General features: G+C 38.2%; 1 protein-coding gene across 1 annotated transcript in view; it reads left to right on the top strand.

Annotated features, from left to right (window-relative positions):
- The window catches only part of LOC136875702 (stress-induced-phosphoprotein 1), a 71976-nt gene that overhangs the window by 12076 nt on the left and 35100 nt on the right, over positions 1-24800 (top strand). Inside the window, exon 3 of the mRNA XM_067149270.2 lies at positions 992-1145. Coding sequence (XP_067005371.1) covers positions 992-1145 — 154 coding nt within the window. The remainder of the gene's footprint in view (positions 1-991; positions 1146-24800) is intronic.

Genomic DNA, 24800 nt, shown 5'->3' with positions numbered 1-24800 from the left:
ATGGGACCCTCCCACACCAGGACTACTTGATATGAGAACTGGAAAAGATCCAAAGGAGAGCAGTACGATTTATTCTGGGTGATTTCTGACAAAAGAGTAGTGTTATGACAATGTTGCAAACTTTGGACTGGGAAGACTTGGGAGTAGGGAGACGAGATGCTAGACTGACTTGGTGATATTTGAAGCCATGTCTTTTCAGTTAGAAATAACTGAAATATACATTTCAATTTCCGATGGGTAATTTTTACCCATACGTGTGTCCTAACAGGTTAAAACACCAATCACCACCACTGCTACACAAAACATGATACAGTATACAGTAGGTATTTTTAAATAATAATATTTAGAGCTTACCTGTATCTGCCTACACATGATGCTCGGCTGTCCAGATTGATGTGTGTGGTACTGTAGTACACTGATTTGTTTATTATTATTACTGTGCCTTATTATTACATACAGCTTGATACATGCTACGTAATTTTGACGCTACCACAACTCTGGATGTACGCTCTTTAAATGTATTTCAATCACAACACACTATACAGTACTTCACAACACTAAGCTAAGAACCTTGTTTCCTCTTCTTTCTAATCATGTCTTTCTGTAAGCAGCCCTGAGCTGAGTACATTAGTTCATTATTCATTTCGGTTTCCACGTTGAGGAGATTCTGCATTATACGAAAGTAAAAATATTAGAACGCCATAAGCTTCGCCGGGGCCAAGAAAAAATCTGTAGTGGACAAGTTTCTGCTTTATTCAAGTTCCGCTTTGAGCAAGTTTTACTGTATATACATGATTTAAAGTGGTTTCATTCTTTGTCTATTAGTGTGTGTGCATTTTTTACAGTTAATTTATAGTGTTTACTTATTTTTTTCGACTGACTGAAAAGCTTTTAAAGTTATAACTGCCTTAACTTCCATATTCAGCTTATGTAAGTATTCTGGGAAATGTAGTTTACTCCATCCTTATTTACATTCTTGTGTTTGTTGCAGGGCTATTTTCGGAAAGCTGAGGTGGAGTTTTCAACATTTCATTTTTCTGATGCTCTGTTGTCTTATGGCCATGCTCTTCAGTTGCAGCCAAAAGATCCAAGTATTATGGAAGCAATGCTCAGAGCAAGCCAAGAGAGACAAAAGGATAGAAAGGGTATTTAAAGAATATTCTATAATATTTATTAGGCTGCATTCACACTGCAGGCTGTGACAAGTTGGGCTGGGCTGACCCAAGAGAAATGGAGACTAGTTGAAGGGAAAGTTTTCACACTGCAAGTGGAGAATCTGCTGTGTGGTTAGTTCTAAAGTGAATATTACAAAAATGACATCTTCAAATGCTATACTATATTAGTTATCAACTGGAAAGTGTCTTCGCTTGGAGATTAAGTATCTCCAGGAAGGGTAGGAAAAGTATATTATGTACTCGTGATGTTTACCTATGTATATGCTGTCCAACTCCATGGCTAAATGGTTAGCATACTGGCCTTTGGTGCAGAGGGTCCCGGGTTCGATTCCTGGCTGGGACGGAGATTTTAACCTTAAATGGTTAATTCCCCTGGCTCGAGGACTGGGTGTCTGTGCTGTCCCTATCCTCCACCACAATAACACGCAGTTACCTACACATGGCAGATGCCGCCCACCCTCATCGGAGGGTCTGCCTTACAAGTGCTGCACTCTGCTAGAAATAGCCACACAAAATTATTATTTTCTATATGCTGCCAGTTTCTGTTGTAAACCATATAAAATAAATGTTTGTTAAAGTGCACCTGCTTGTTGAAATGCATTTTGTGCCACTTCTTTCCACATTTTTGAAGTTTTGTCTCTATTATGGTAGTACCGGTACTTAATATTCTGATCCTGAGTAGCCAGGTGGAATCTTGATAAATTAAACAGCATTTCTGTGTTAATTTTCACATCTTTGGAAATGAAATGAAACTCTGTGATATCAAAGTTTGAAGCGGAAAACACTAACTTGTGTGAGCTTTGGATACCTGCTCTGTTCAACTTGGCTCTATCGCTTGGTCCAACGGTCAATGTGAACAGCTCCATCTAAACGTGTTGGCTTGTGCTACTCACACAGGTCAGCTCGGGCCAGCCCAGCTTGTCTCTGCTAGCAGTATGCATGCACCCTTAGAGTGAGTAAAAGAGCAGTTGAGGTTGAAGGAATTTTTCTTCTCTCTGGTGTTTTGTGAAATTTTTATGTTATAGGTCTTTAGGCTACATCTTACAATTTTAGGGAGACACATTGAGCTATTCTGTTGATGTTATTTAGAATAATATGTTTTCTCACCAATGGTACCTGACAGTTTATACATGACATTGTCACAACCTGAAATACTGATATATCTGAACTAGTAGAGGAATTAAATTTCATTTACTAGTTGTAATATTGCATTCTATTCTTTTGGTGATTTAAAATGTTCAATCAGTAATAGGAGACTGTTGTTTGGTTACAGGATTTGTACAGCATAAAGTGTTTATCTTACGTACAATGTGCAGTCAGAGAAAAGTTTAGTGAAGGAGACTGCATTCTTAAAACTCTTCATTTCACAGCAAATGTTTTAATTAGGGCCCGGATTATTAAGTTTTAACCTGTTTTTTTTTCTTCGCTATTTGTTTAAAAAATTTCAATATATTTGTTCGTTTCACACTTCCTGGAACAGAATATATGAATTTCATTGCACTTATAAAAACCTAAATGAGGGGTCGACACTTAAAATAACCTAAATAGCTGTTTTACCTTCTTCAAGTAAAGAATGTTATTTCCCTGCATTGTAAAATGGTTTCCACCGTGATACAAGCAGTACAATCTATTAAAGAACTATTTAAAATTGTTTTTACTTGAGTCCGCCTTGTCAATACACCTTATAATGATAGAAAACTATTTATTTTACCATACATGTTTTGGGAAAATCATCCATTCCCTTCATCAGTTCTTTAATAGATTCAGACAAGCCAATACAGGATCAAACATAATACCTATTATGGTTAAGTTTATCAACACTACAAGCAGTAGGACGGAGATAGTTCAGGTTACTACTGTTAAATGCAGCACGTCCCATGCTTCCCTCTACACGTGATATCTGGTGGCTCCTTGATGCATCTGATAGAAGGTCAGGAGGAACGTAAACAGTTTTGCCTCCAGTCGTCCACAGAGAGTACAGCCGGCAGAGTGTGTGGTGAATGGTTCCTGCAGTATTTTCTAACCATAATTGTTATATAGCAAAACAATGCCTAAATCGCACTTATTGAGAAAATGGATTACTGCAGATGGACACTTCACTACAGATGGTAGAGTAGTCTTCTGTCAGGCATGCTCCAAAGAAGTAAGTTCCCCGTAACTGATCTAAAACCTGTATTACAATACCTTAGCTTGCTTGCTTAGGATTTGGATTCTTCACTTCAGGTTAAATGCGAGCAGAAATCCCATCTTGAGCAGCATAAATGTGCAGCTGTTCATATGGCTAGCGTAGCAAGGAGAAGTCCAGCAGCAACAGTAAGTAAACGTTTATTTCTTCCACAGTTGGCAAGCCTGAAGATTAACATTCGCCTATGTCAGGCATTAGTGTCTGCAAACGTCCCATGGAACGTGCTAAGTAACCCGACCATGAAAACATTCTTAGGAGATGTCAGCGGCCGCAGTATACCTAATGAATCCACTTCACTTGACGTACTTTGACGGATGTGTCTGTCCTGGCTCTCGACTGCACTCCGGTATGAAGACGGATATCTCCGTCCGCGCATAGTGTTTATTTCTGGACCCGCTTCAAGCCGGTTTCCTTTGTAAAAGGATTTGATATTAGTAAGGTAACCTCTTGACAGATGGAAGAACTGTTTTAATCCATTGATCTATTCGATAAACACTTCTGTGCAGTTATTCCGTGGAAAGAATAACCAGTATCGTAGCAACCTCATCGTAATCGAAATCATGGCTGACTGCAAGTTGAGTGACGAAGCGATTATAAGGGAATTTTTAGAAAAGAATGATACTGATATAGAAATAAGCGACAAAGAATTGAGTGGAAATGAAAGTAGTGAAAGTAGTTCGTGTGATAGTGATGTGAGCGCTGGTAGGGGTGAACAAAGGGCTGTTTTGCCGTCAGATATGTCACTGAATTTTAGGCATACGACTGATGCCAAACCAACGGCTTCTAATTATATTTTATGCGATAGGGAATGGAACTGGGAACATGTAAGTGATACTCCAGAGTATCATTCATGCATTGCAACTGGTTAAATAAATAGTGTTGTTCAAAGGTGCCTAGGACAATGCCCGAACGAACTCCAAGTTGTGAACGAATTTCTAGCAGCAGACTTTTGGGAACATCTAACCAATGAGACAAATGCTTATGCAAGTAAATGTCTTGTATCAGCTGCCGAGGAAATAAATAGGGTACCGTAGCATCATATGAAAAGGAACACTGGTTTCCTGTATCTGTGGATGAAATCAAGGCCAGATTACCTTGAAGTGGTAAAGTATGATGGAAAAGAGAAATTCAGACCCAATCTTGTTGAATACAACTGTGAAATAGGTGGTGTTGATTCCCATGACCAGACACTCGCATCATTCCTCTTGAGGAGGAAGTATGTAAAACGATACAAAAAAGTATACTTCTACTGCTAGACATGACACTCGGAATTCCATCATTCATCGCCGCCTCAACCCTGACAAGAAGCGAGTAGGCTTTACCAACTTCCAGATCAATTTGGCCGAACAGCTGTTGGCAAGTGTGACCTTGCCTGACTATCCAAAATGAGGATGCCCAAGATCTGGAGATACACCCCTGAGACTTCAGGGGAAGCGCTGGGGACTCTTTCCAACCAAAATAACCCCAACAATGAAGGTTATACCATCACGGAGATGCAAAGTATGTGCGACATGGGGTCTGAGGAAGGAATCTTCATTTGAATGCCACTGGTGCAAGGTGGTGCTGCATGTATATGACTATTTTATGATCTACCATACACATAAAGACTTCACAAAGTACATCTGACAGTAGTTTGGATATTTCTTCTCATTAAATTGCTGTAAAGCATGCTTTTTCAGTGTCAGTAATAACATAAAGTAATGATAATAAATGGTACACCAAGGCATAAATAAGTTCAGTTAAATGGTATGTGAATGGGAGGAAGAATTATTTGCATCCTGTTTACCAGAAGACATTAGATGAAATAAGAGAAGATATAGGCGATCACTATATTTGGTCTTCTGTCGAAACATCTGACAGTTGCGGTCGCTTCATTGTGAATGTGGTAGTAGGTAAGCTGGATCAAAATGAACCAGGTAATCCTCATCTAATTCTTTGTAAAGAAATTGAACAAACTAACAACAGCACAATAGCCTGCAGAGTGAGGGATGCTTTACGCATATTGTGGCCATCAGAGAATCAAGATAGTAAGTTCCTTTTGTTAGTGACAGACAGAGCTGCCTACATGTTGAAGGCAGGGCAGGTTCTACAGTCCTTCTACCTGAGTATGCTACACGTTACGTGCTTGGCCCATGGCCTGCACCGCCTTGCGGAAGAGATTAGAAGCAACTTCAGTGACGTGAACAGCGTGGTTTCTTCAGTCAAGAAAGTTTTCTTAAATGCTCCAACACGTATACAGTTGTTCAAAGAGAAACTACCAACAATACCTCTTCTACCTGAGCCGATACTTACCCGCTGGGGAACTTGGCTGTCTGCTGCTATTTACTATGCTAAGCACCTAGAAGGAATAAAAAATATCGTCAACGACTTGGATGAAACAAAAGCTTCCTGCATCGCCAAGGCCAAGAAATCGCTCGAGTGCCCATCCCTCGTCGCTTCTCTAGCATATATTAAGACACATTTTCGTTTTATACCAGAAGCTATTCTCCAGTTGGAAAGTGCAACCTTGCCACTCAAAGATTCCCTGGATATCATTGGCAATGTTTCCAGAAGATAAATACCTGGGCTATTGGTAGTAGCATGTTCTTCGAAGCTGCAGAAGATTCTTCAATGCAATCCTGGTTTTGAAGATATGAAAGTCATCAATTCAGTATTACAGGGAGAAAAGTATTCAGGAAAATTACCCCTACAACCTGCTGCATTAGAATCTATGTACTACGCTCTAATGACGTCATGTTCCGTTGAAAGAACTTTTTCGTCATATAAGAATGTGTTACGTGACAACAGGAAATCATTTACGCCAGACAATTTACAATATGTACGTTGTTATTTACTGCAGTGCCAAAAAAGAACTTACAAAGGAAACAGGAAAGTGAATTCTCTGTGTGTTAATATGAATATGAATATGACAATGTAAACTTTTGTGAAATAATTACATAAATAAATTTTACAGAACTACGAAAACAGAAAATTATTGCTGCCTGTATTGATCCTGGAGGCAAAACCTAAAATAACCTATTTTGAGAATACAAGAAACCTAAAGTATGCCACCTAAAAATCCGGGCCCTAGTTATAATTCAGTGACTTGACAACATAATTTCTCACTATTTTACTTAACGATGAGTATATACTTTACACTGATCTGGAGCCAGCTCCATGGCTGATTGGTCATTTTCTTGGCATTTGGTCCTTGGGGCCTGGGTTCAATTTCTGGCTGAGTTGTGGGCTTTTAATCATAAACGGTTAATTCCCTTGATTCAGGGATTAGGTGTTTGTGCTGTTCCCAACATTTCTGCAACTTGCACACCACACACAAAACTATCCTTCACCACACCAACATGCAGTTTGCAATACATGGCAGATGCTGCCCGCACTATGTTGGAGGGCCTGCCTTATAAGGGTTGCATCTGGCTGTAATACCCTCACAAAACAAAACATAATAATAATAATGTGGGAGGTTTATTCTACATGAAGTTAACTCATTCAAGTAGTTTCAAGATTAAACAGGGTGCAACATTAAAATTTAAAGGAATATGAAATATAATGACTTGTCAAAGTTATGTTCAGCACCTCCAGGTTGGAAGTCAATTACATGAACATAAACATGCCTGGTGGTGATCATGACTGATCTTGCAGGATCCATTGCAGCATAATGTCCTTTTTTTTTTTTTTTTAACTTACTCCATGGTGCTATGGTCCTCTGAGGACGTTGGCCTCCTTGATCACAGATTTCCAGTAGAGACTTTATCTTCTATGCCATCTTCTCACTCCAGGAGCTCTCAGTCCAACCAGCCATCTCACACAGGGTAGACCTCTCATTTCTTCTGCCGTTAGGTCCTCCTTTGGGTGTCTTTCTCCTTCCATCCGTTGTACATGTTCTAACCATCTTATTCTTCCGTTTTTGACTGAGGCTACCGTGTCAAATTCTTTATGTAAGACTTATTTCATCGTTTCTAATCCTCCATATCTGTCCTGTTTTCACTGGGTCAAATATCTTTCTAAACACTTTATTTTCCCAGACATTCAATTTCTTCTTCATTGCCTGTCAGTACCCATACCTTACTGCCATATATTAAGCAGGGAGCACAATGCTCTATTGGTGGCCTTAATGTGATTAGTTATATATGCCTCCACTTTGTTGTCTGATGTTACAACCAAGCTGAGATATATGAAGCTGTCTACTGCTGCAAAGGTGTGTCCCCCAACATGGAGAATCTTTGTTTCTTTTGTCTTTTGTATTATCCTGTCTCTTTAACAGATTTAAGAAAATCCCTGTAGGACAGTTTGCATCATTAAATAACACTGGACCGGGTGCAGTTAGGGGCGCGCGGCTGTGGGCTTTCATCCGGGAGAGTGGGTTCGAATTCCACTGTCGGCAGCCCTGAATATGGTTTTCCGTGGTTTCCCATTTTCACACCAGACAAATGCTAGGGCTGTACCTTAATTAAGGCCACGGCCGCTTCCTTCCAACTCCTAGTCCTATCCCATCATCGCCATTAGACCTATCTGTGTTGGTGCGACGTAAAGCCACTAGCAAAAAAATTTGAAAAATTTGAAAAATATATAACAAGGGCTCATAATATTTTTGTTCATCAAGTGTCATATGTTTTACTGAAACTCTTTCCCCCTCACTTGACAAAATAGGCATTGTGTGCAACTTAACAATACTGTAAGGTAACCTAACAAATTACCCATTGAGCTAGTCTTAAAATTTGATTGTTCTTTGTACATTATTAATTCCTTTACTATATTATGAATATTTGTGCAGCATCTTCAGCTAACGATTAAGTAATTTCATTCTCACAATACAATATATATTTTGTCTCACTTTTTTGCCTCAGTTTGTTTTAACACAAGAGCCTTGTTGAAAATTCCATGGACCAAGCAAATGTTTGGATCACATAGCTGTCAGCTTGCATTCGGGAGATAGTGGGTTCGAACCCCACTGTTGGCAGCCCTGAAGATGGTTTTCCATGGTTTATGCTGGCTTGTACTTTGATTAATGCCATAGTCGCTTCCTTCGCTTTCCTATCCCATTCTCACCATAAAACTTAAAAAGAATCCATGTTCTTTGAATATCAAATTACTGTTACAAGTTAATAACAGTGCTAAAAACCATGCAAAAGCTTTATTTTCTTCTAGAGGTCTTAGTAACCAGTACATTCTTGAAACTAACGGTAAATTTGCCTCTTTAAGACTCTCTCGTGGGTGCTCTTTCATTGATGCTAGGGAATTTACTGCCTCAAAAATTTCCAATGGGCAGTGTTAGAACTATACTCGGCGTAAAACCTTAACCTTTTCATTTCAGTGAAGCGAGAATGGAAGCGTAGTCTTGAGGATGAGTTCTAGGGGTGGCTGGCCCTGCCTGCTATATAGGATATTTTCTGTCCTCTTCTCGCTCAAATTTGTTCATGTTGTTGACACATGACAGATTGACTGCTGTTTTTAAAATGTATAGTTTAGTCAAATATCATTGCATATATTTTAGTACTTTGCATTCTTGCAAAGCTTCCCATCCTATTAGATCTGGCTTTAGACACAGCATTGGTGGAGTTAAATCTTCCAGTCTCTTTCTTCTTCAAAGTCACAACTCTATATGTATACAGTTTTTACTACATCATAGACTATGGTAATACAGTGCCTTGAAGTTACATATAAAAGCGCTAGTATGTTGACAGTGAATAGCAACTACGTGGCAAATGACCAGCGTGAAGATTACTTGAATTATGTCTGAATTGAATTGAAACCTAAATTCATTTTCACCTGATATTGTTGAAAAACTTATAAAATACACTTCATACTGTACATGTGTAATTGTACTCCTCATAAAACAAATATCACTACCGCAATCACCCTACTAAGAGAAACCACAATGTACTACATACAGTGTGAAATATTGTCCCTTTGCGAGAAAAGTGACCCTAGTCAAAATACAGCAAGTTTACAAGAAAGCAGAAATAAGATTTAGAAAAATTACAGTGTACTCGTAACTTACACACAGCAGAATTTACAAACTGTATAAGTTAAAATCATATCAGATGTGAAATATGTGTTGTTGAGTCCTCTTTAATACTTTGTTCCTCATGAATGAAACTTATTGTTTTGGCTTACCCCTATGTAGTTTTTCCCAAAAATTCATTGGATCATTGAAAGAAAATTTCAGATATTTCAGTTTACAACTGGATTTAATTTAATTTTTTATTTGAAATTTACTAGAATGGTACAATATGGAGACATTGAAGTTATGATGTGCAAACATCCCTTCACAAAATAATAAATTGTTCATTGGCATAGCTATGCAGTATAGAAAAGAACATTAATTACTAACACTTAAGGCACAATAATTCAGTGTTCAAAGTCAACAAGTGCTTATACACCATAATTATTAGGAACAAAAGTAGTACTTCTTTTATATTATTAAGAAACTAACACACATTGGATTAACATTTGGATTTAGATGTCTGCAGAATAAGGATTCAGTGTTATACTGTTAAATATGAAAGGAGAAAAATAAAAAAACCACATTAAAGGTATTGTGACATAATGAGAAATAAACATAAAGTTACAAAATAAATTGGTTCAGTATTACACATATTCTATCATGTCAAACAGGAAAGTAATTGTGAAAATATGAAGTGAACTGCTGGGAAGATACAATTCAGGTTTGGTACAACTTCCTCTACAATGATTAGTTTGTGGAAAAATAATGATTCATAAAGTTAAGAAAATATTTTGGGATATATAGCAATTGAGGCTTTCACAGCCGGTGTTACAAATCATGTCAGTGTTTTCCTGGCTTCTAAGCAGTAGTACAGGAGTTTTTACTACATTATAGACTATGGTAATACAGTGCCTTGAAGTTACGTATAGAAGCGCTAATATGTTGACAGTGAACAACAACTACGTGGCAAATGACGAGCGTGAAGATCACATATTCTGAAAGTCCCGACGTTTCACCGAAGACTGCGCTTGGTATTATCAAGGGTTCTGACTTACTTTGTTATTACAATATAGGCCTATTAAAACACTTTCACCTGATACTTCGATTGCAGCAAAGCTCACAGTGAATGGAATGTTTTGCAACTCCACCTCATTATATAATGCAGGCTACAATGCGCTGCTCGCCTATTGGTCCGCCATGTTGGACGGGCAGTCACTGATTGGCTGTTTTTCGGCCAATGATTGAAGCATTAGGAGCCCGATGTATGTTGACCTGCCTTGGTGGAGACAGGCAATTGATCACCTGTTGCTTTTTCTGGTCTGCCGCAGCCATTGTGTCCTCCAGGATTTAAAGCTTTCAGGACTGGAAACCAGGCTAATGCCGAGCGCAGTCTTCGATGAAAAATGAAGTGAAATGGTGTATGGCTTTTAGTGCCGAGTGTGTCCAAGGACATATTTGGCTCGCCAGGTGCAGGTCTTTTGATTTGGCGCCCGTAGGTGACCTGCGCGTTGTGATGAGGATGAAATTATGATGAAGACGACACATACGTACACCCAGCCCCCATGCCAGCGAAATTAACCAATGATAGTTAAAATTCCCGACCCTGCCGGGAATCGAACCCGGACCCCTGTACCAAAGGCCAGCACACTAACCATTTAGCCATGGAGCCGGACACAGTCTTTGAAACGTTGGGCCATCACATGCTCCTGGACTACGGTCTACAAGCTCAGAAAACTCTGACATGATTTTGGGATATGTTTTTCAGCAAGTCTAGACTTCCTTTCAGCTGCGGGAAGTCATATATATAGATGCTTGCAACTTATGTTTGAGCATTGGTTTACGAATGCTTGTGTTTTTCCTTCAGACCTTCTGGTTCTTGAAACTTGTTCTTGTTTCTCAGGCTGAAAAAATGACTCTCTTGGTGTGAAAGTTTGTACATCAGGGTGAAAGGGTCTTCTTTTTTCACTCTTATTACATAAATGTCATTCATTTTCACTGTTCTGAAAGTTATTTCTTATGTGACAGCCGAATTCCTTCAAGTTATGGATCAGTTCATACCTTTTATATGGATTGCCGTTCTTCTTTGCCATGCAGATTATCACCCTCATTTCAAAGATTACTGGTCTTTCTAAAATGGAATGAACATTATCTCCCTTATTCTGGCTCTGCCCTTTGATTAAGAACTTGTTAATTACTGCCTTCACCAGAAGTTTAGCACAGCATACAAGTAATGAACTTCATTCCAGTTCCTTTAAATATCTAAGATAAAATTCTAAAAGAATTTAATTGTATAAAGTCCACCTGTTCAATTCACTTTTGCCATTTGATAAATGGTCTGTCTAAAAAGCTACACAGGACATGTTTCAACGTAGTCTAGAGATCATAAGCAGCTAAAATAATGCAAAGATGAATGACATATGCAAAAAAAAGTGATACATAAAAACCTTGAAATAAAATACAATCAACAAATGTAATAAAAATCTGTTTAAAATGTTCATAGCTTCAATCTTGGATGAATTTAGTTGTAACAGGCGTGGGTCCAACCATATTTAACACAACTATTGGTTGGCTGGTAGAATACTTTTAAACTTGTGAAGACTGTTAAATGTTGTTCTATTTGTCATGTTTCTGGAAACGGAGTGAAGCTTTAAAATCCGTAAAATTTCTGCATGGAGAATACAAGTGTAGCCAGGATCTAAAAGTGAAACCAAACAGCCGAGTGTGAGAACGAAAAAATGAAGTAGAAGTAAAGATAACATGAAGAGTCGCAAAATATTATTCACTTCCTCTTTCCTCCAGCCCTGTACTTGTATAGATCAGGTTAGGTCGGTGTTGACCTCGACACTGAATGGCAACCGTTCTGATGTGTTGGGTGGAGGAAACAGCGGGTGAGGGTAAGGATGGGAGGACAGAGCAATAATGCGTGTTGCGTCAGACTTAATTGAGTATTGCTTTAGATCTTTCTCGATTATTGAGTCAACCAGGATGTTTTTTCTTGGATTTCATTAAGATTATAGATGGGGTTGGATTTTTGACCGAGGTTTATATATTTTCTAAAATGTTTAATAAAGTTCCCTTTTTGGTTATATATAGGATATCTAGTTATCTATGGTGGAGAAAGAGTGATTGTGATCTTTTGTGTGTTCACTCATAGCGGATTCTTTGTAGCGGATTTGAAAGTTCCTCCCAGTCTGTCCGAAATAACTGGCATCGCACTGGTTACACGTCAACTTGTAGACCCCTGATTGCAAATGTTTGTTAGATTTATTAAGTGTATTTGTGTTATAGAAAAGTTTAGTAGTGTTGTTAGTTCTAATCGCGACATTGAGGTTTTTTTTAAATGTTCGAGATTTGGTATGGGTTATTGCTGTTGAAAGTGAAGGTGACAAAGTCTGTATTCTCTTTCTTTTGTTTTTTAAGTGGTGGTGGGTTTATTTTTTATCTTATTGAGAATTCTGCCATTGAATTGCTATTAAACCCATTAAGGCGTGCTAAAGTGTGGATGGAGTTAATAGTAATAGTTACAAAGGCAGATAAGGGAAACACCACGGTTCTAATGAATAAGAATGATTACGTCAGTAAAACAGAACTTTTCTTTTTCCGGTAAGAGTTTCACTGTCATAACTAAAGATTCCACCAATAAAATTAAAAAAAGCCTTAAAGGAATTTTAAATAATATTGTAATCTTTTTCAATGAACAACAAATTTCCAAACTTACTTTAATGAATCCCAAACTCGTCACAGCTAGATCCTTACCAAAGGTTCATAAGACCAATGTTCCAATCAGACCAATCATTAATTTCAAAAGTAGTTCTTGTTACAATGTTTCTCATTTCATACAAAACTTCTTGGCTAAATATTATACATTTCCCAGTAGATCCTCTGTCAAAAATTCTGTAGAATTCAGTAACATCACAAATGGACTAAAATTCAAATTATACTGTGCATTCTTTCGATATTACAAATATGTACACTAATATTCCCATAGCTGTAACCATAAACCTAGTTAAAGATAACCTAAACAACCTTTTAAGTAAACTTGAAAAAGAAGAATTTTTACATATTCTGAAGTTTGTTCTCATTAATTATTTTTTTAAAGCATTTAATGACGTAATTTATCTGCAGAGAGGACTCCCTGTGGGATCCCCTATTTCTGGAATTTTGGCAGAAATTTATATAAACAGTCTGGAAAAAACCAAGATACTCAGCAATTCACCAGGTATATTCCATTGGTCAAGATACGTAAATGATATTTTCACCATTATTGATCAATGTATACTGACAGTACAACCCTCCTACATAAAATTCACAGTTGAATCGGAAACAGATAGATCTTTAAATTTTCTAGATCTTAAAATTAGGAGAAGTGACAGCCATCTAAAATTTGAAGTCTTCAGAATACCCACCCTAACAGCCAACATGATCAGACAAGATTCACTGCACCCAGGCTCTCACAAAAAGGCCTCTTTTTATACTATGATATATAGAGCCTTGAACATTCCTATGTCCAAGAAAGCTTATAAGAAAGAAATTAACACCATTCACACTTTAGCACACATTAATGGGTTTAATAGCAATTTTGTTTGCAGAATTCTCAATAAAATAACAAATGAACCACCCCCCCCCCCCACCACCACCACACTTAAAAAGCAAAAGAAAGAGAATACTGACTTTGTCACCTTCACTTTCAACAGCAATAACCTATACTAAATCTCGAACATTTTTAAACAAACAGAATCTCAATGTCGCCTTTAGAACTAACAACACTACTTCTAAACTTTTCTATAACACAAACACAATTAAAAAATCTAAGAAATATTTGCAATCAGGGGTCTCAAGTTGACGTGTAACCAGTGCGACGCAAGTTATGTCGGACAGACTGGTAGGAACTTTCAAATCCGCTACAAAGAACATTTTAATGCAGCTAAATACAGAAGATTTTCCGCTGTGAGTGAATATATGAAAGATCACAATCGCTTGTCCACCATAGATAAAGATCTAGATATTCTACATATAACCAGAAAGGGATCTTTATTAAACATTTTAGAAAATATTTATATAAACCTCAATCAAAAACCCAATCCCATCTATAATTAAAAAAAAAAAAAAGCAGACATTCTAGTTGACACAATAATCGATAAAGATCTGAAGCAACTCTCAATTAAGTCTGTTGCAACATGCGATATTGCTCCATCCTCCCATCCTTCCACTCGCTCTCCCTCCCCTCACCCGTTGTTTCCTCCATCCAACACGTCAGAACAGTTGCCAGTCAGTGTCAAGGTCAACACCGACCCAACATGATCTGTAGTATACAAGCACAGGGCTGGAGGAAAGAGAAAGTGAGTAATATTTTGTGACTCTTCGTATTATCTCTTACTTCTGCTTCGTTTCTTCGTCCTCACATTTGGCTGTTTCGTTTCATTTTTAGATCCTGGCTATACTTGTATTCTCCATGAAGAAATTTTATGGATTTTAAAACTTCACTCTGTTTCCAGAAGCATGACAAATAGAACAACATTTAACAGTCTTCACAAGTTTAAAAGTATTCCTCCAGCCAACCAATAGTTGTGTTAAATACGGATGGACCCACGCCTGTTACAACTAAATTCGTCCAAGATTGAAGCTATGAACATTTTAAACATAGATTTTCATTGCATTTGGTGATTGTATTTTATCTCAAGTTTTTGTGTATCACTATTTTTGTATATGTCTTTCTTCTTTGTGTTATTTTAGCTGATGATGACCTCTAGGCTAGGTTGAAACGTGTCCTGTGTAGCTTTTTAGACAGACCCTTTATCAAATGGCAAACGCGTATTGAACAGGTGAACTTTATACAATTAAATTCTTTTGAGAATTTTATCTTAGACAGCATACTTGCCCACAACAAGTTAATTATCCAATAGAATACTATCTCATTATCACTCTCTGCATTCAGCATTTTCTCTTCGATGAATTTAAGTACACAAGAATCAATTTCAGAGGAACCACGATAACCTTTCCTCTCATACCAAACATAGCAAGACACTGAATCATTGTTCAGCTCACAGATTGTGAAATTAAACTTATTTAGTTTAGATTTATAATTTTTAACACTGACGCTTCATGCGTCGTAACATGCAACAATTGACTTTTGATTTACCTGTTCTTATCTTTACCTTTCTCTGTGCATGATAAATCTTTCTCAGTAATGTGATTTTCAAATTGTTCTTTCAGTTCCTCTTTATCAGCACCTTCATCAGTAGTGAAGGCTTGACACAACTCACTCGGGTGTGAATAATGATATGTTAAATTCCTGAATAAATGTTCTGGGATACATCACAAAGTTACCATATGGGTGCTCATTGCCATCTGGAGGATTTTTGCACCCATTGTCATAATCACTGTATAAGTTACTTATCAATTTCCCTCCATCTGTGCAGTGGAGCAGTGACTTAGTTCTCGGTATTGATTCAATATGTCTACGATTCCTTCTTTTATACTTTCATCAACTCGTGCAATTGTTGCACTTTCCATGCAGAGCGTCTGCCACAAATCTTCCAGTCTCTTCTCTTCTCCTTAAGTCATTATTGGTCTGTCAGTACTATCTAGCGTGCTTTTGAATTAATCCTTGCATACATAAGTACGTTGACCATTGATTTAAAAAAAAATGAACTCTAAAGATACCTTTATTTTATCTTTTTTTTTTTTTTCTAACAATAAGGGGGTTGTATGAATTGCACGTGGGAAGCAATAAAATTCCTTGGTGCTGGAAGCTTCCCAGTTCCCATTATTTAGTAAAAATATTTTTGAGGAGCACTGAAGCCTACATTTCAATCCACACAGTGGTTTCATCTCCTTCTTAGGATAGACTTTCTTTTATTTTGAAGCTCAGACATTGGACTTGCCCAAATGTTTAAGATTTTTTGACTTATTTTTCAACCACTTGCTGGGTTGTGATGTTCGCATCCTTCTCTTTTCATTCTGTTGTGCAATATCTGAATCTTCTATAACTTCTTCATTTAAATTGTTGAAAGGATTCTGATTTCGATTGATAACTGCAATATCTATTAACTTGACCATGATGGCCACTAATGGTCGATATTGACTTAATTATAACAGTTAATTGTGTCCAGGTTCTGCCTAGTCAATACAATTCAGAATGTATGTATTGTCAATGTTCCGGGTCTCCCCCCTCCTCCAGTCGTTCAACTCACTAGCTAGTCAGTCTGCTGTTTGAACTCATAGTGCCCACACACCTGCAAGACCTCTGCATCTTAAAGTTACTTTCTATTTCAGCGTTGGTTTCTCAGCCCGTCATGTTTGCCTTTAATACCATTACATTTTAGTTCTTTTCTTACCGAGCTCGATAGCTGCAGTCGCTTAAGTGCGGCCAGTATCCAGTATTCGGGAGATAGTAGGTTCAAACCCCACTGTCGGCAGCCCTGAAAATGGTTTTCTGTGGTTTCCCATTTTCACAGCAGGCAAATGCTGGGGCTGTACCTTAATTAAGGCCACGGCTGCTTCCTTCCCACTCCTAGCCCTTTCCTGTCCCATCGTCGCCATAAGACCTATCTGTGTCGGTGCGACATAAAACAACTAGCAAAAAAAAAAAGTTCTTTTCTTTTTTCTTACATACAAATAAAAAGTCCATTTTAACCTGGCAGGCTTGATCTACAGTACATATTAACAGATTTACTTTCCGTTAAGATATTGTAATGATAGCAGACAGTCTCAACACCAAACTGTGGGACTATGAAAGACCATAATAATGCCACATTTAAATACAATTAGTCAACAGTCAACCAGCTGTATTTTAAAATGAAAGATTCTCATATTTGAATTTTTAACATACACAGACATTTCATAGAATTGGGATATAATATGAAAGGATTTTCAGTTTGAATTTTCTAACATTGTTGTATTGTCATTTTGTCCGCAATCTATCAGCACATAGTTCATTATAAATAAGATCTTTGATACGTGTGATTTTACTAAGAAGCTGAAGAAGAGACTTTGTTTTCTCAAAACATGTACCTGTGTTTGTAAGTGTATATATAAATGATAGTTTAAATAATAATACATTCTGAATTATATTGACTAGATGGAACCTGGACACAATTAACTGGAAACTGCAATTATTATTATTTTTTATTTTTCCCTTTCTTCAAGTTCCACTTTATAACACTACTTGAACTCTCGAACATACTAGAAAAGCTGTCTACGTCTGAATATATTTTTTCTGTTTGAATTTTTGGTTGACATGAAATACGGCTCTTCATCTGAATTCTAAAGTTCCTTCACTAATAGTCTGATTCACAAATTGTATTCTCAATTGTATTTTCATTTTCAGACACTTTACTGCATTATTATTATTATTATTATTATTATTATTATTATTATTATTATTATTATTATTATTATTATTATTGTAAGGCCTTAGCTACCGTATCCAAGCATTTTAATTTGATGCCATCTGGCTGCTTGCTTGTCAGTTTCGACGTTCCGTCATAGTGTATAGAAGGAAAAGTGTGCGCTCTTCTCCTTTCACATATAAGCAGACTGAAGAGAGTGGTGGTCCTTCCACCAGCGGCAGCACTGTCGCTGTTTGCTGGCAGCAGAGGAGGTTGGGCAAGGACCTTGGTTTTGATGGTGAAGCCAAAACTATCATATGCAGTCTTGAAACTATTGACTGCTCCAGGTCCTCGGGGGTAAGAGCCAGTGATGTAGTATCAACAGCATTACGTACTGCAATTCAGTTATATGAGTCATATGAGTTAAGTGACATGAATGAAGTCTTGTTAAGTTGAAGAGACTTCCAACAACACAATATTTTAAATCATTGCCAGAGGTGTTGGTACATGATGAATCACAAAGCATAGCAGCCACATACAGAGCAAAGAGTGTTCAGCCAAGTACAAGCCCTTGCTTCAGTCCATGTGTGATAGGAAAAGCATTGGAGATGTTTTTCTGATGGAGAACCTGTCCAGGCATATCATCATGGAGCATTTGAACCAAGGCAACAAAGCCTTCAGGGCAACCAAAGTGTCTCATTACTGCCCACATAGCAGGCCTCGGGACAGAGTCAAAGGCTTTTTCCAGATCATAAAACACAAAGTAGAGAGGTTGCTGCTATTCTCTGCATTTCTCTGTGAGCTGATGGGCACAAATCATGTCAATTGTGCCTCTTCAGGTACGGAAACTACACTGAGACTCAGGGAAAATTTTCTCAGAGACAACCTGGAGACGGCTAAATAGAATCCTTGCAAGAAGTTTGCCAGCTGTGAACAACAGGGATATACTGCGATAGTTGCCACACATACTGCGATCACCTTTCTTGAATATGCTGATGCTAGTAACATTCTTCAGGTCATCAGGTACTTGCTGAGTATATTATCTTAAAATAATTAAGTTTATTAAATGGTCAGCCTATTCAATACAATACATTCAAAAGAATGTTTATAATTTATACATGCCACTCAAATTGGGACATGTTTCGCCCTAGTTGTGGGCATCTTCAGCCTAATTTTCCTCCTCAGAATCAAATGTTATCGGGATCACGATATTCTTAAATTGAACCATCTTAATAGCTAAAATAGTATGAGTTTGAGGTTTTTTTTGCTATTTGCTTTACGCCGCACTGACACAGATAGGTCTTATGGCGACGATGGTACAAGAAAGGCCTAGGAATGGGAAGGAAGTGGCCATGGCCTTAATTAAGGTACAGCCCCAGCATTTGCCTGGTGTGAAAATGGGAAACCTCGGAAAACCATCTTCAGTGGGGTTCGAACCTACTATCTCCCGAATACTGAATACTGTTGTTGGGTATATTATTGTGTGTGAAATAAAAACTACTTAAGAGATATGACACTGAGTATTCTTGTAATATTTGAGACGAGATAAAACAACCTGCAGGACTTTATTGTTGCTGTTAACAATGGAAATAAGAGTAAAAGGAATGTCACATATTTAACTCAATGATATCCAAACATGTCTACAGGAAACGTATTTTCGAAACTAAGAACACAGTGGCACATTCTAGATGCTGGGCGACTTATCGTGTCAAAATTAGAGTGCGACCGACAGAGGGTTAACACATTGAGTGCTGAGCCGATTGTAGCACACTATTCCACTGGTGCCAGGCATGTATTTGAATAGTATTCCGCTGGTGCCAAAGCAATTGTACGTGTTGTAGGCTGTTTATGTAATCTTGGAATGTATTTATATGATGTCCTAAGTAAATTTTATCTCACCATACCAAGGTCATGTGTGACGCCATATGGTGTCACATCAATTTTTATGAAAGATGAAATATAGCGTGACACCGGAATGTGTAATATGAATTTCAAATACGGGAGATTTATTTGCTAATTCAAATTAACGCAATATTTATGAAAACCTAGTAAAATGCAAAACAAGTGCTTATATTACATTACATATTGTTGTGAACATACTTGAAACAATGGAAAATATGAGTCTCGGCACAATTGGCAGGCAGTGATGCATTGCAACATAAGCATTAGACTTTCAACAACAATTAACCTTAAGTCACTCTTTGTTGTGAAATAATTCAAAGCACTTCAGACAAAGGAAAGGTGTGTCAGGACAGGTTGTGCAGACAGTTGACACCCTTTTTGTGGCAGAAGCAGCAGCCTTTCTGCCCATGACCTAGCATAGTTGCTAATAGCAGCGTCAACACTGACCTAGAGCTTTCCTGCAATATTGAAAGGAAGAAATAAAAAATAATTTTATAATTAGTATTGACATCCTTCAGAAGTGCAATAATGAACTTGATAACACTTACCTGGTACGTTTCTGTTCTTCCATCTTGTTGGCTTCCCCAAGGTAGTGGTTCTCCCTCTTAGGAGTACGTCTAACAGGGTTGCTAGTTAGACAAAGTAGTGTGCTGACCACGTTCCTTTGAAACTCCGCAAGAGACATTTTCCAATGTCCAGTAACTTGCGTCTTATTGTACAGAAGCAGTGTATTTACAACGGCAGTACCAAAAAGAATGTCATCTGTAATTTTATGATGCCATCGGATGGTTTTCCTCATTGCAGTGTGATACGAAGAAAGTGTGTCTGCAATATCAATTCCTCCTTTCATTTTATTGTACGTTATTACCATTTTCAGTTTAACCACATCTTCGTGTTTCGTGTTCTTTTTGCCCGTAGCAATTACATCATTAGAACATTTGGTTGACATAATCAGCACGTCCCTCTGATCTCTCCACTTCATCACTGTCAATCCATTTCCATTCTCCATTGCAATGAGTTCTCCCTTCTTAAGCTTTGCATTTACAACATCCTTTGGTAAACCTTTTTGATTTTTTCTAAGTGTGCCAATAAAATGTGTCTTACGATCCAGTAGCACCTCAGCTCAATTAATGAGTAATAATTGTCGGTGCAGAGAAAGCGACCACTGTCCAGATACGTGTCCATAAGTTGCATTACAACTTGAGTAGCCATGCTCAGTGTATTCTGAGCATTCAAGGTACCTTTACCAGTGTATACTTCAGTTTTGTAGGTGTAGCCCATGTTGTCGCACAGCTTAAATTGTTTAACACCGTACCTGTGTGCCTTACCAGGCATAAATTGCTGGAATGATAAACGACCCCTCCACGGAATCATTGATTCATCAACTACGAGGTTTTCACCTGGAGTTTTGACACTCTTGCTGTTCATGTGCATTATACCTAACAGTGGCTGAATCTTGTGCAACTTTCCAGCTAAAGCATCGTTGGGACCAAAATGCCAGAATCAAAGTAGTAACTGAAAATGATTTCTTGGTATTGCCTTACCAGCTACACTATTTCCATGTGCAGAAAACTGGCTCCAGTAATTTAATAATGAAGGCGTTCTTACAAGACCCATCCACAATCTCAAACGTATAAAAACTTTCATTTCCTCCTTTGTAGTGTCTACCCACTCCTTCAAACGACTAGACCGCTTAATATGCATAGACGCTAGTGTTTGATTTGCATTGATATTTGTTTGTAGTACCATAAAATCAAGAACTTTGTCTGTTAGGAACAGTCGGTAAAACTCCCATGGTGTGGCTGTTGAAGTATCAATTTGAAGATTTAGATGCTCCTGGCTTGTAAATCGAATATCTTTCTGTGCCCCTACACAAGGACCCCAGGCATCATTGTTCACATGATTGTCTACACCATTTGCACCAGCACCGTCCCCACCTATAATATTGCTATCGGTATCGCCATCGTCTTCCGCATCACTCCATACATCCGTCATGCTGTCATTGTCACTGCACTCATCATCACTAGCATTATATTCACTGCCGTCAACACTTACATCTTCCTCTCCATCAGAATCCATCAGTAATTCACAAATAACCACTTCACTAATTCTCTTCTTTGCAAGTTGCTTACCATTTCTACTAAGATTATTACCATTGTCTTCCATTTTTTATATTTTTGCACAACTATACAAACTGAGTGATAATACGTACGTAAACGAGGAATAAACAATGCCTGGTGCGCTTTCACTTGTGACAATGACCTCTGGCCAGTGAGTGACTTCGGAAGAATACTATGGCGCCGCATGGTGGCACACGGTAGAAATACATAGCTGGAATAGATCCTGAAGTTCACTCTTCACGTAGTACCAATTTTACGCGCATAGATGTCGCAGCTGATTATCTACGGCGCATTGCCTGAAACTCTACTGTGCCGCCATATGGCGTTACGCCATCTCAAATTTGAAGACCAGCATGACGCCATATGGTGGCACGTGGCACCCAACGTGTTAAACACAACCTGCCTTAGCAATGTAATACAGTGGGACTACATGGCAAGTTTGACTTCACAACATCTGAAAATGTACATGACGTGAATTTATTTACACCACATGCTTTAGCTGTGGGAATTGGACTCTTGAAAAATTATGTTTCACTCTATTCTTTTGAAGCCTTTTTTTAAACATTTGTACATCAAATATCTCTTGAGGGTTGCTATGTAACATCACTTTCCCTATTTCACGTCCATTACCAGTGCTTTTATTCAGTTTTATTAGCGAGTAATGTTAGGTTAATTAATTGTAGTAAGGTTTTGATTTTGCATTTCTCATTAGGCTATATCTGCACATTCTATTCATTGTTATCTTCATTATTGATTCTTTTTCTGTTGGTCAGCTGTGTAGTTTTTGTATTGCAGTATTTTGAGCTATGGAATTGGTATGCGTGTTTGAAGTATATTTTTTATGGGAGTTTGAGTGAAACGACAGACTTCGAACTCTGCCTGTTTCAATGCTGTTGATCTCATTTGGGCTCAGGGCAAAGATTTCAAGGCCTGAAACAATAAAACTTACCGTTTAAGAGAGAGAGAAAATATAATGAATCAAGAATAGGTGAACATAACAGCTGAAAGGTGAGCACTTGCAGTGAATCATGTGAACAGAGTTATTGAGGAAGCCTGGGAAAATGAAGGAGTTCTGGATGACATAATGGAGAGATTCTTTATCTCTGTGGACAGTGGAGGTTCACCACAGCGCCATTTTGCCAGAACACCAGCTGTCTCTAATTCAATTGCTCATCAGTGTACACTGGGAATATAGGGATGACGTGGCGAATTTAATCTTGAACAACAACAAAGTGTCAGCAGCCATACTATCCAGAACTTTCTCTTCACAGTTGGGTACAGGAGTAACCATCCCACAGGAGTACCTTTGCTCACCGCACATCAGAAAGCATGGCTGACATGGGCAAAGGAACTCCGCCTTTAGAATTTTTTGATAAGGCCGCTTGGACACATGAGTCGAGGTACCAGTTGGTACACAACAATGATTGGGTACGAGTGCGTCACCCAGCACATGAGACAATGAGTTCCTCTTGCCAGTAGGTTACCGCTCAGCTAGTGGTGGTGGTACCTTCATGTAAGGACTGTTCATGTGGGTGAAAAGGAACCCCTGCTATATCTGCCAATACATATAATTTACAAAGTTTATTCCACCTACTCAATACTGTACAATAATTGCAATGTCTATAAATACATTACAATATGTTATCAAGGGACTAGTTTCGACCCTATGTGGGTCATCATCAGCCTAACTAAGATACACTTATGGTTTTGCCAATGTCCTAAAACAAAATTACATTGTGGAAATAAAAATTAAAAGAGTGAACTGTGTATGTAATGCGATAATGTACATATGAAATGGTGGAGTGATGAAATGTTGATAGATAAAATAATGTTGTACTGATCAATGACAAATAAAATTTCAGGTTTTACATCACGCAATACAGACACCCTCTGCGCCCATGAGTTCTGTTGCACTTTGGATGTGTGTTACAATGACTTTATTCTTCGGTTCATGTTGTGGAGGTCTCTATCTTATTACTCGCGTACCAATTTGCTCTCTGATGTCCCCACTATATAGTTCTGTATCAGAAGGCTTGTGCTGTATTGGCGTTTGAGTTGTATATGAGAGACGTTTAGATGATGTGAATTGGGCCTCCGATCTTGTGTGGGTTTGGCTTTGCATATCCTCATGAGGCATTATTTATGAACCGTACTTATACATTTTTGCATTTTTTTCTGACCGCTGTGCTCATTATACGTTCCCTGTTCCTTGGACCCTTTCATCCTATTGCGTGAGAGTTTGAATGTGAGATATGTAGGACGCATATCATATTGCCTAGTTGTGTCGTTCTTATCTTTGCATTTTCTTGGCCACTTGCTTTTTTGTGTGTGTGTTGTTTTTTTTTTTTTTCCCCTTAACAGTGCCTTGTTTATCCCTGATCCCGGGCGCCATACTTGCACATGACCCTCCCTTTGTTTTGATCGTTGGTCTGGCCATATTTTATCTTTCCATCTTTTGTTGAAGTTTGTTGGAAACCATTGTTGTGAATTGCATTTTATTTTTATGACTATATGTCACGATCTATAAATACTCAATCTGTTGTTATGGATATCAAATGGTATATTGCTTTGGTATAGATGTTGATTCCCATAGGGAATTTGAAATATTTGTCCTGAATGAGCAAATTTATAATACCAATATAAATGGTCCGTTATTGGACATTATAAATTTTCCAGCTAGCTCATTCTTGGTTGCCAGCGTTTCGCCCTCGTGTGCTAGGGTGGGCTCATCAGTTGGTACCTAGCACACCTACCAATACGCTGGCTAGTGCATACCGTGGAGGCCACTGCGTAGGCTAACTGGAGCCACCGGCAGTGCCAATGCACTAAGAGACTTTGTCTCATCACTAAAAATTGATGCCTGCTTGGCCATCACATGATATAGATGTTGATTCCCATAGGGAATTTGAAATATTTGTCCTGAATGAGCAAATTTATAATACCAATATCAATGGTCCGTTATTGGACATTATAAATTTTCCAGCTAGCTCATTCTTGGTTGCCAGCGTTTCGCCCTCGTGTGCTAGGGTGGGCTCATCAGTTGGTACCTAGCACACCTACCAATACGCTGGCTAGTGCATACCGTGGAGGCCACTGCGTAGGCTAACTGGAGCCACCGGCAGTGCCAATGCACTAAGAGACTTTGTC

Source organism: Anabrus simplex, chromosome 1 (genome assembly GCF_040414725.1).
Source record: "Anabrus simplex isolate iqAnaSimp1 chromosome 1, ASM4041472v1, whole genome shotgun sequence".
Lineage (NCBI taxonomy): Eukaryota > Metazoa > Arthropoda > Insecta > Orthoptera > Tettigoniidae > Anabrus > Anabrus simplex.
Note: the sequence above shows the minus strand (reverse complement) of the source record. Positions and strands in the feature narration are given on the sequence as shown.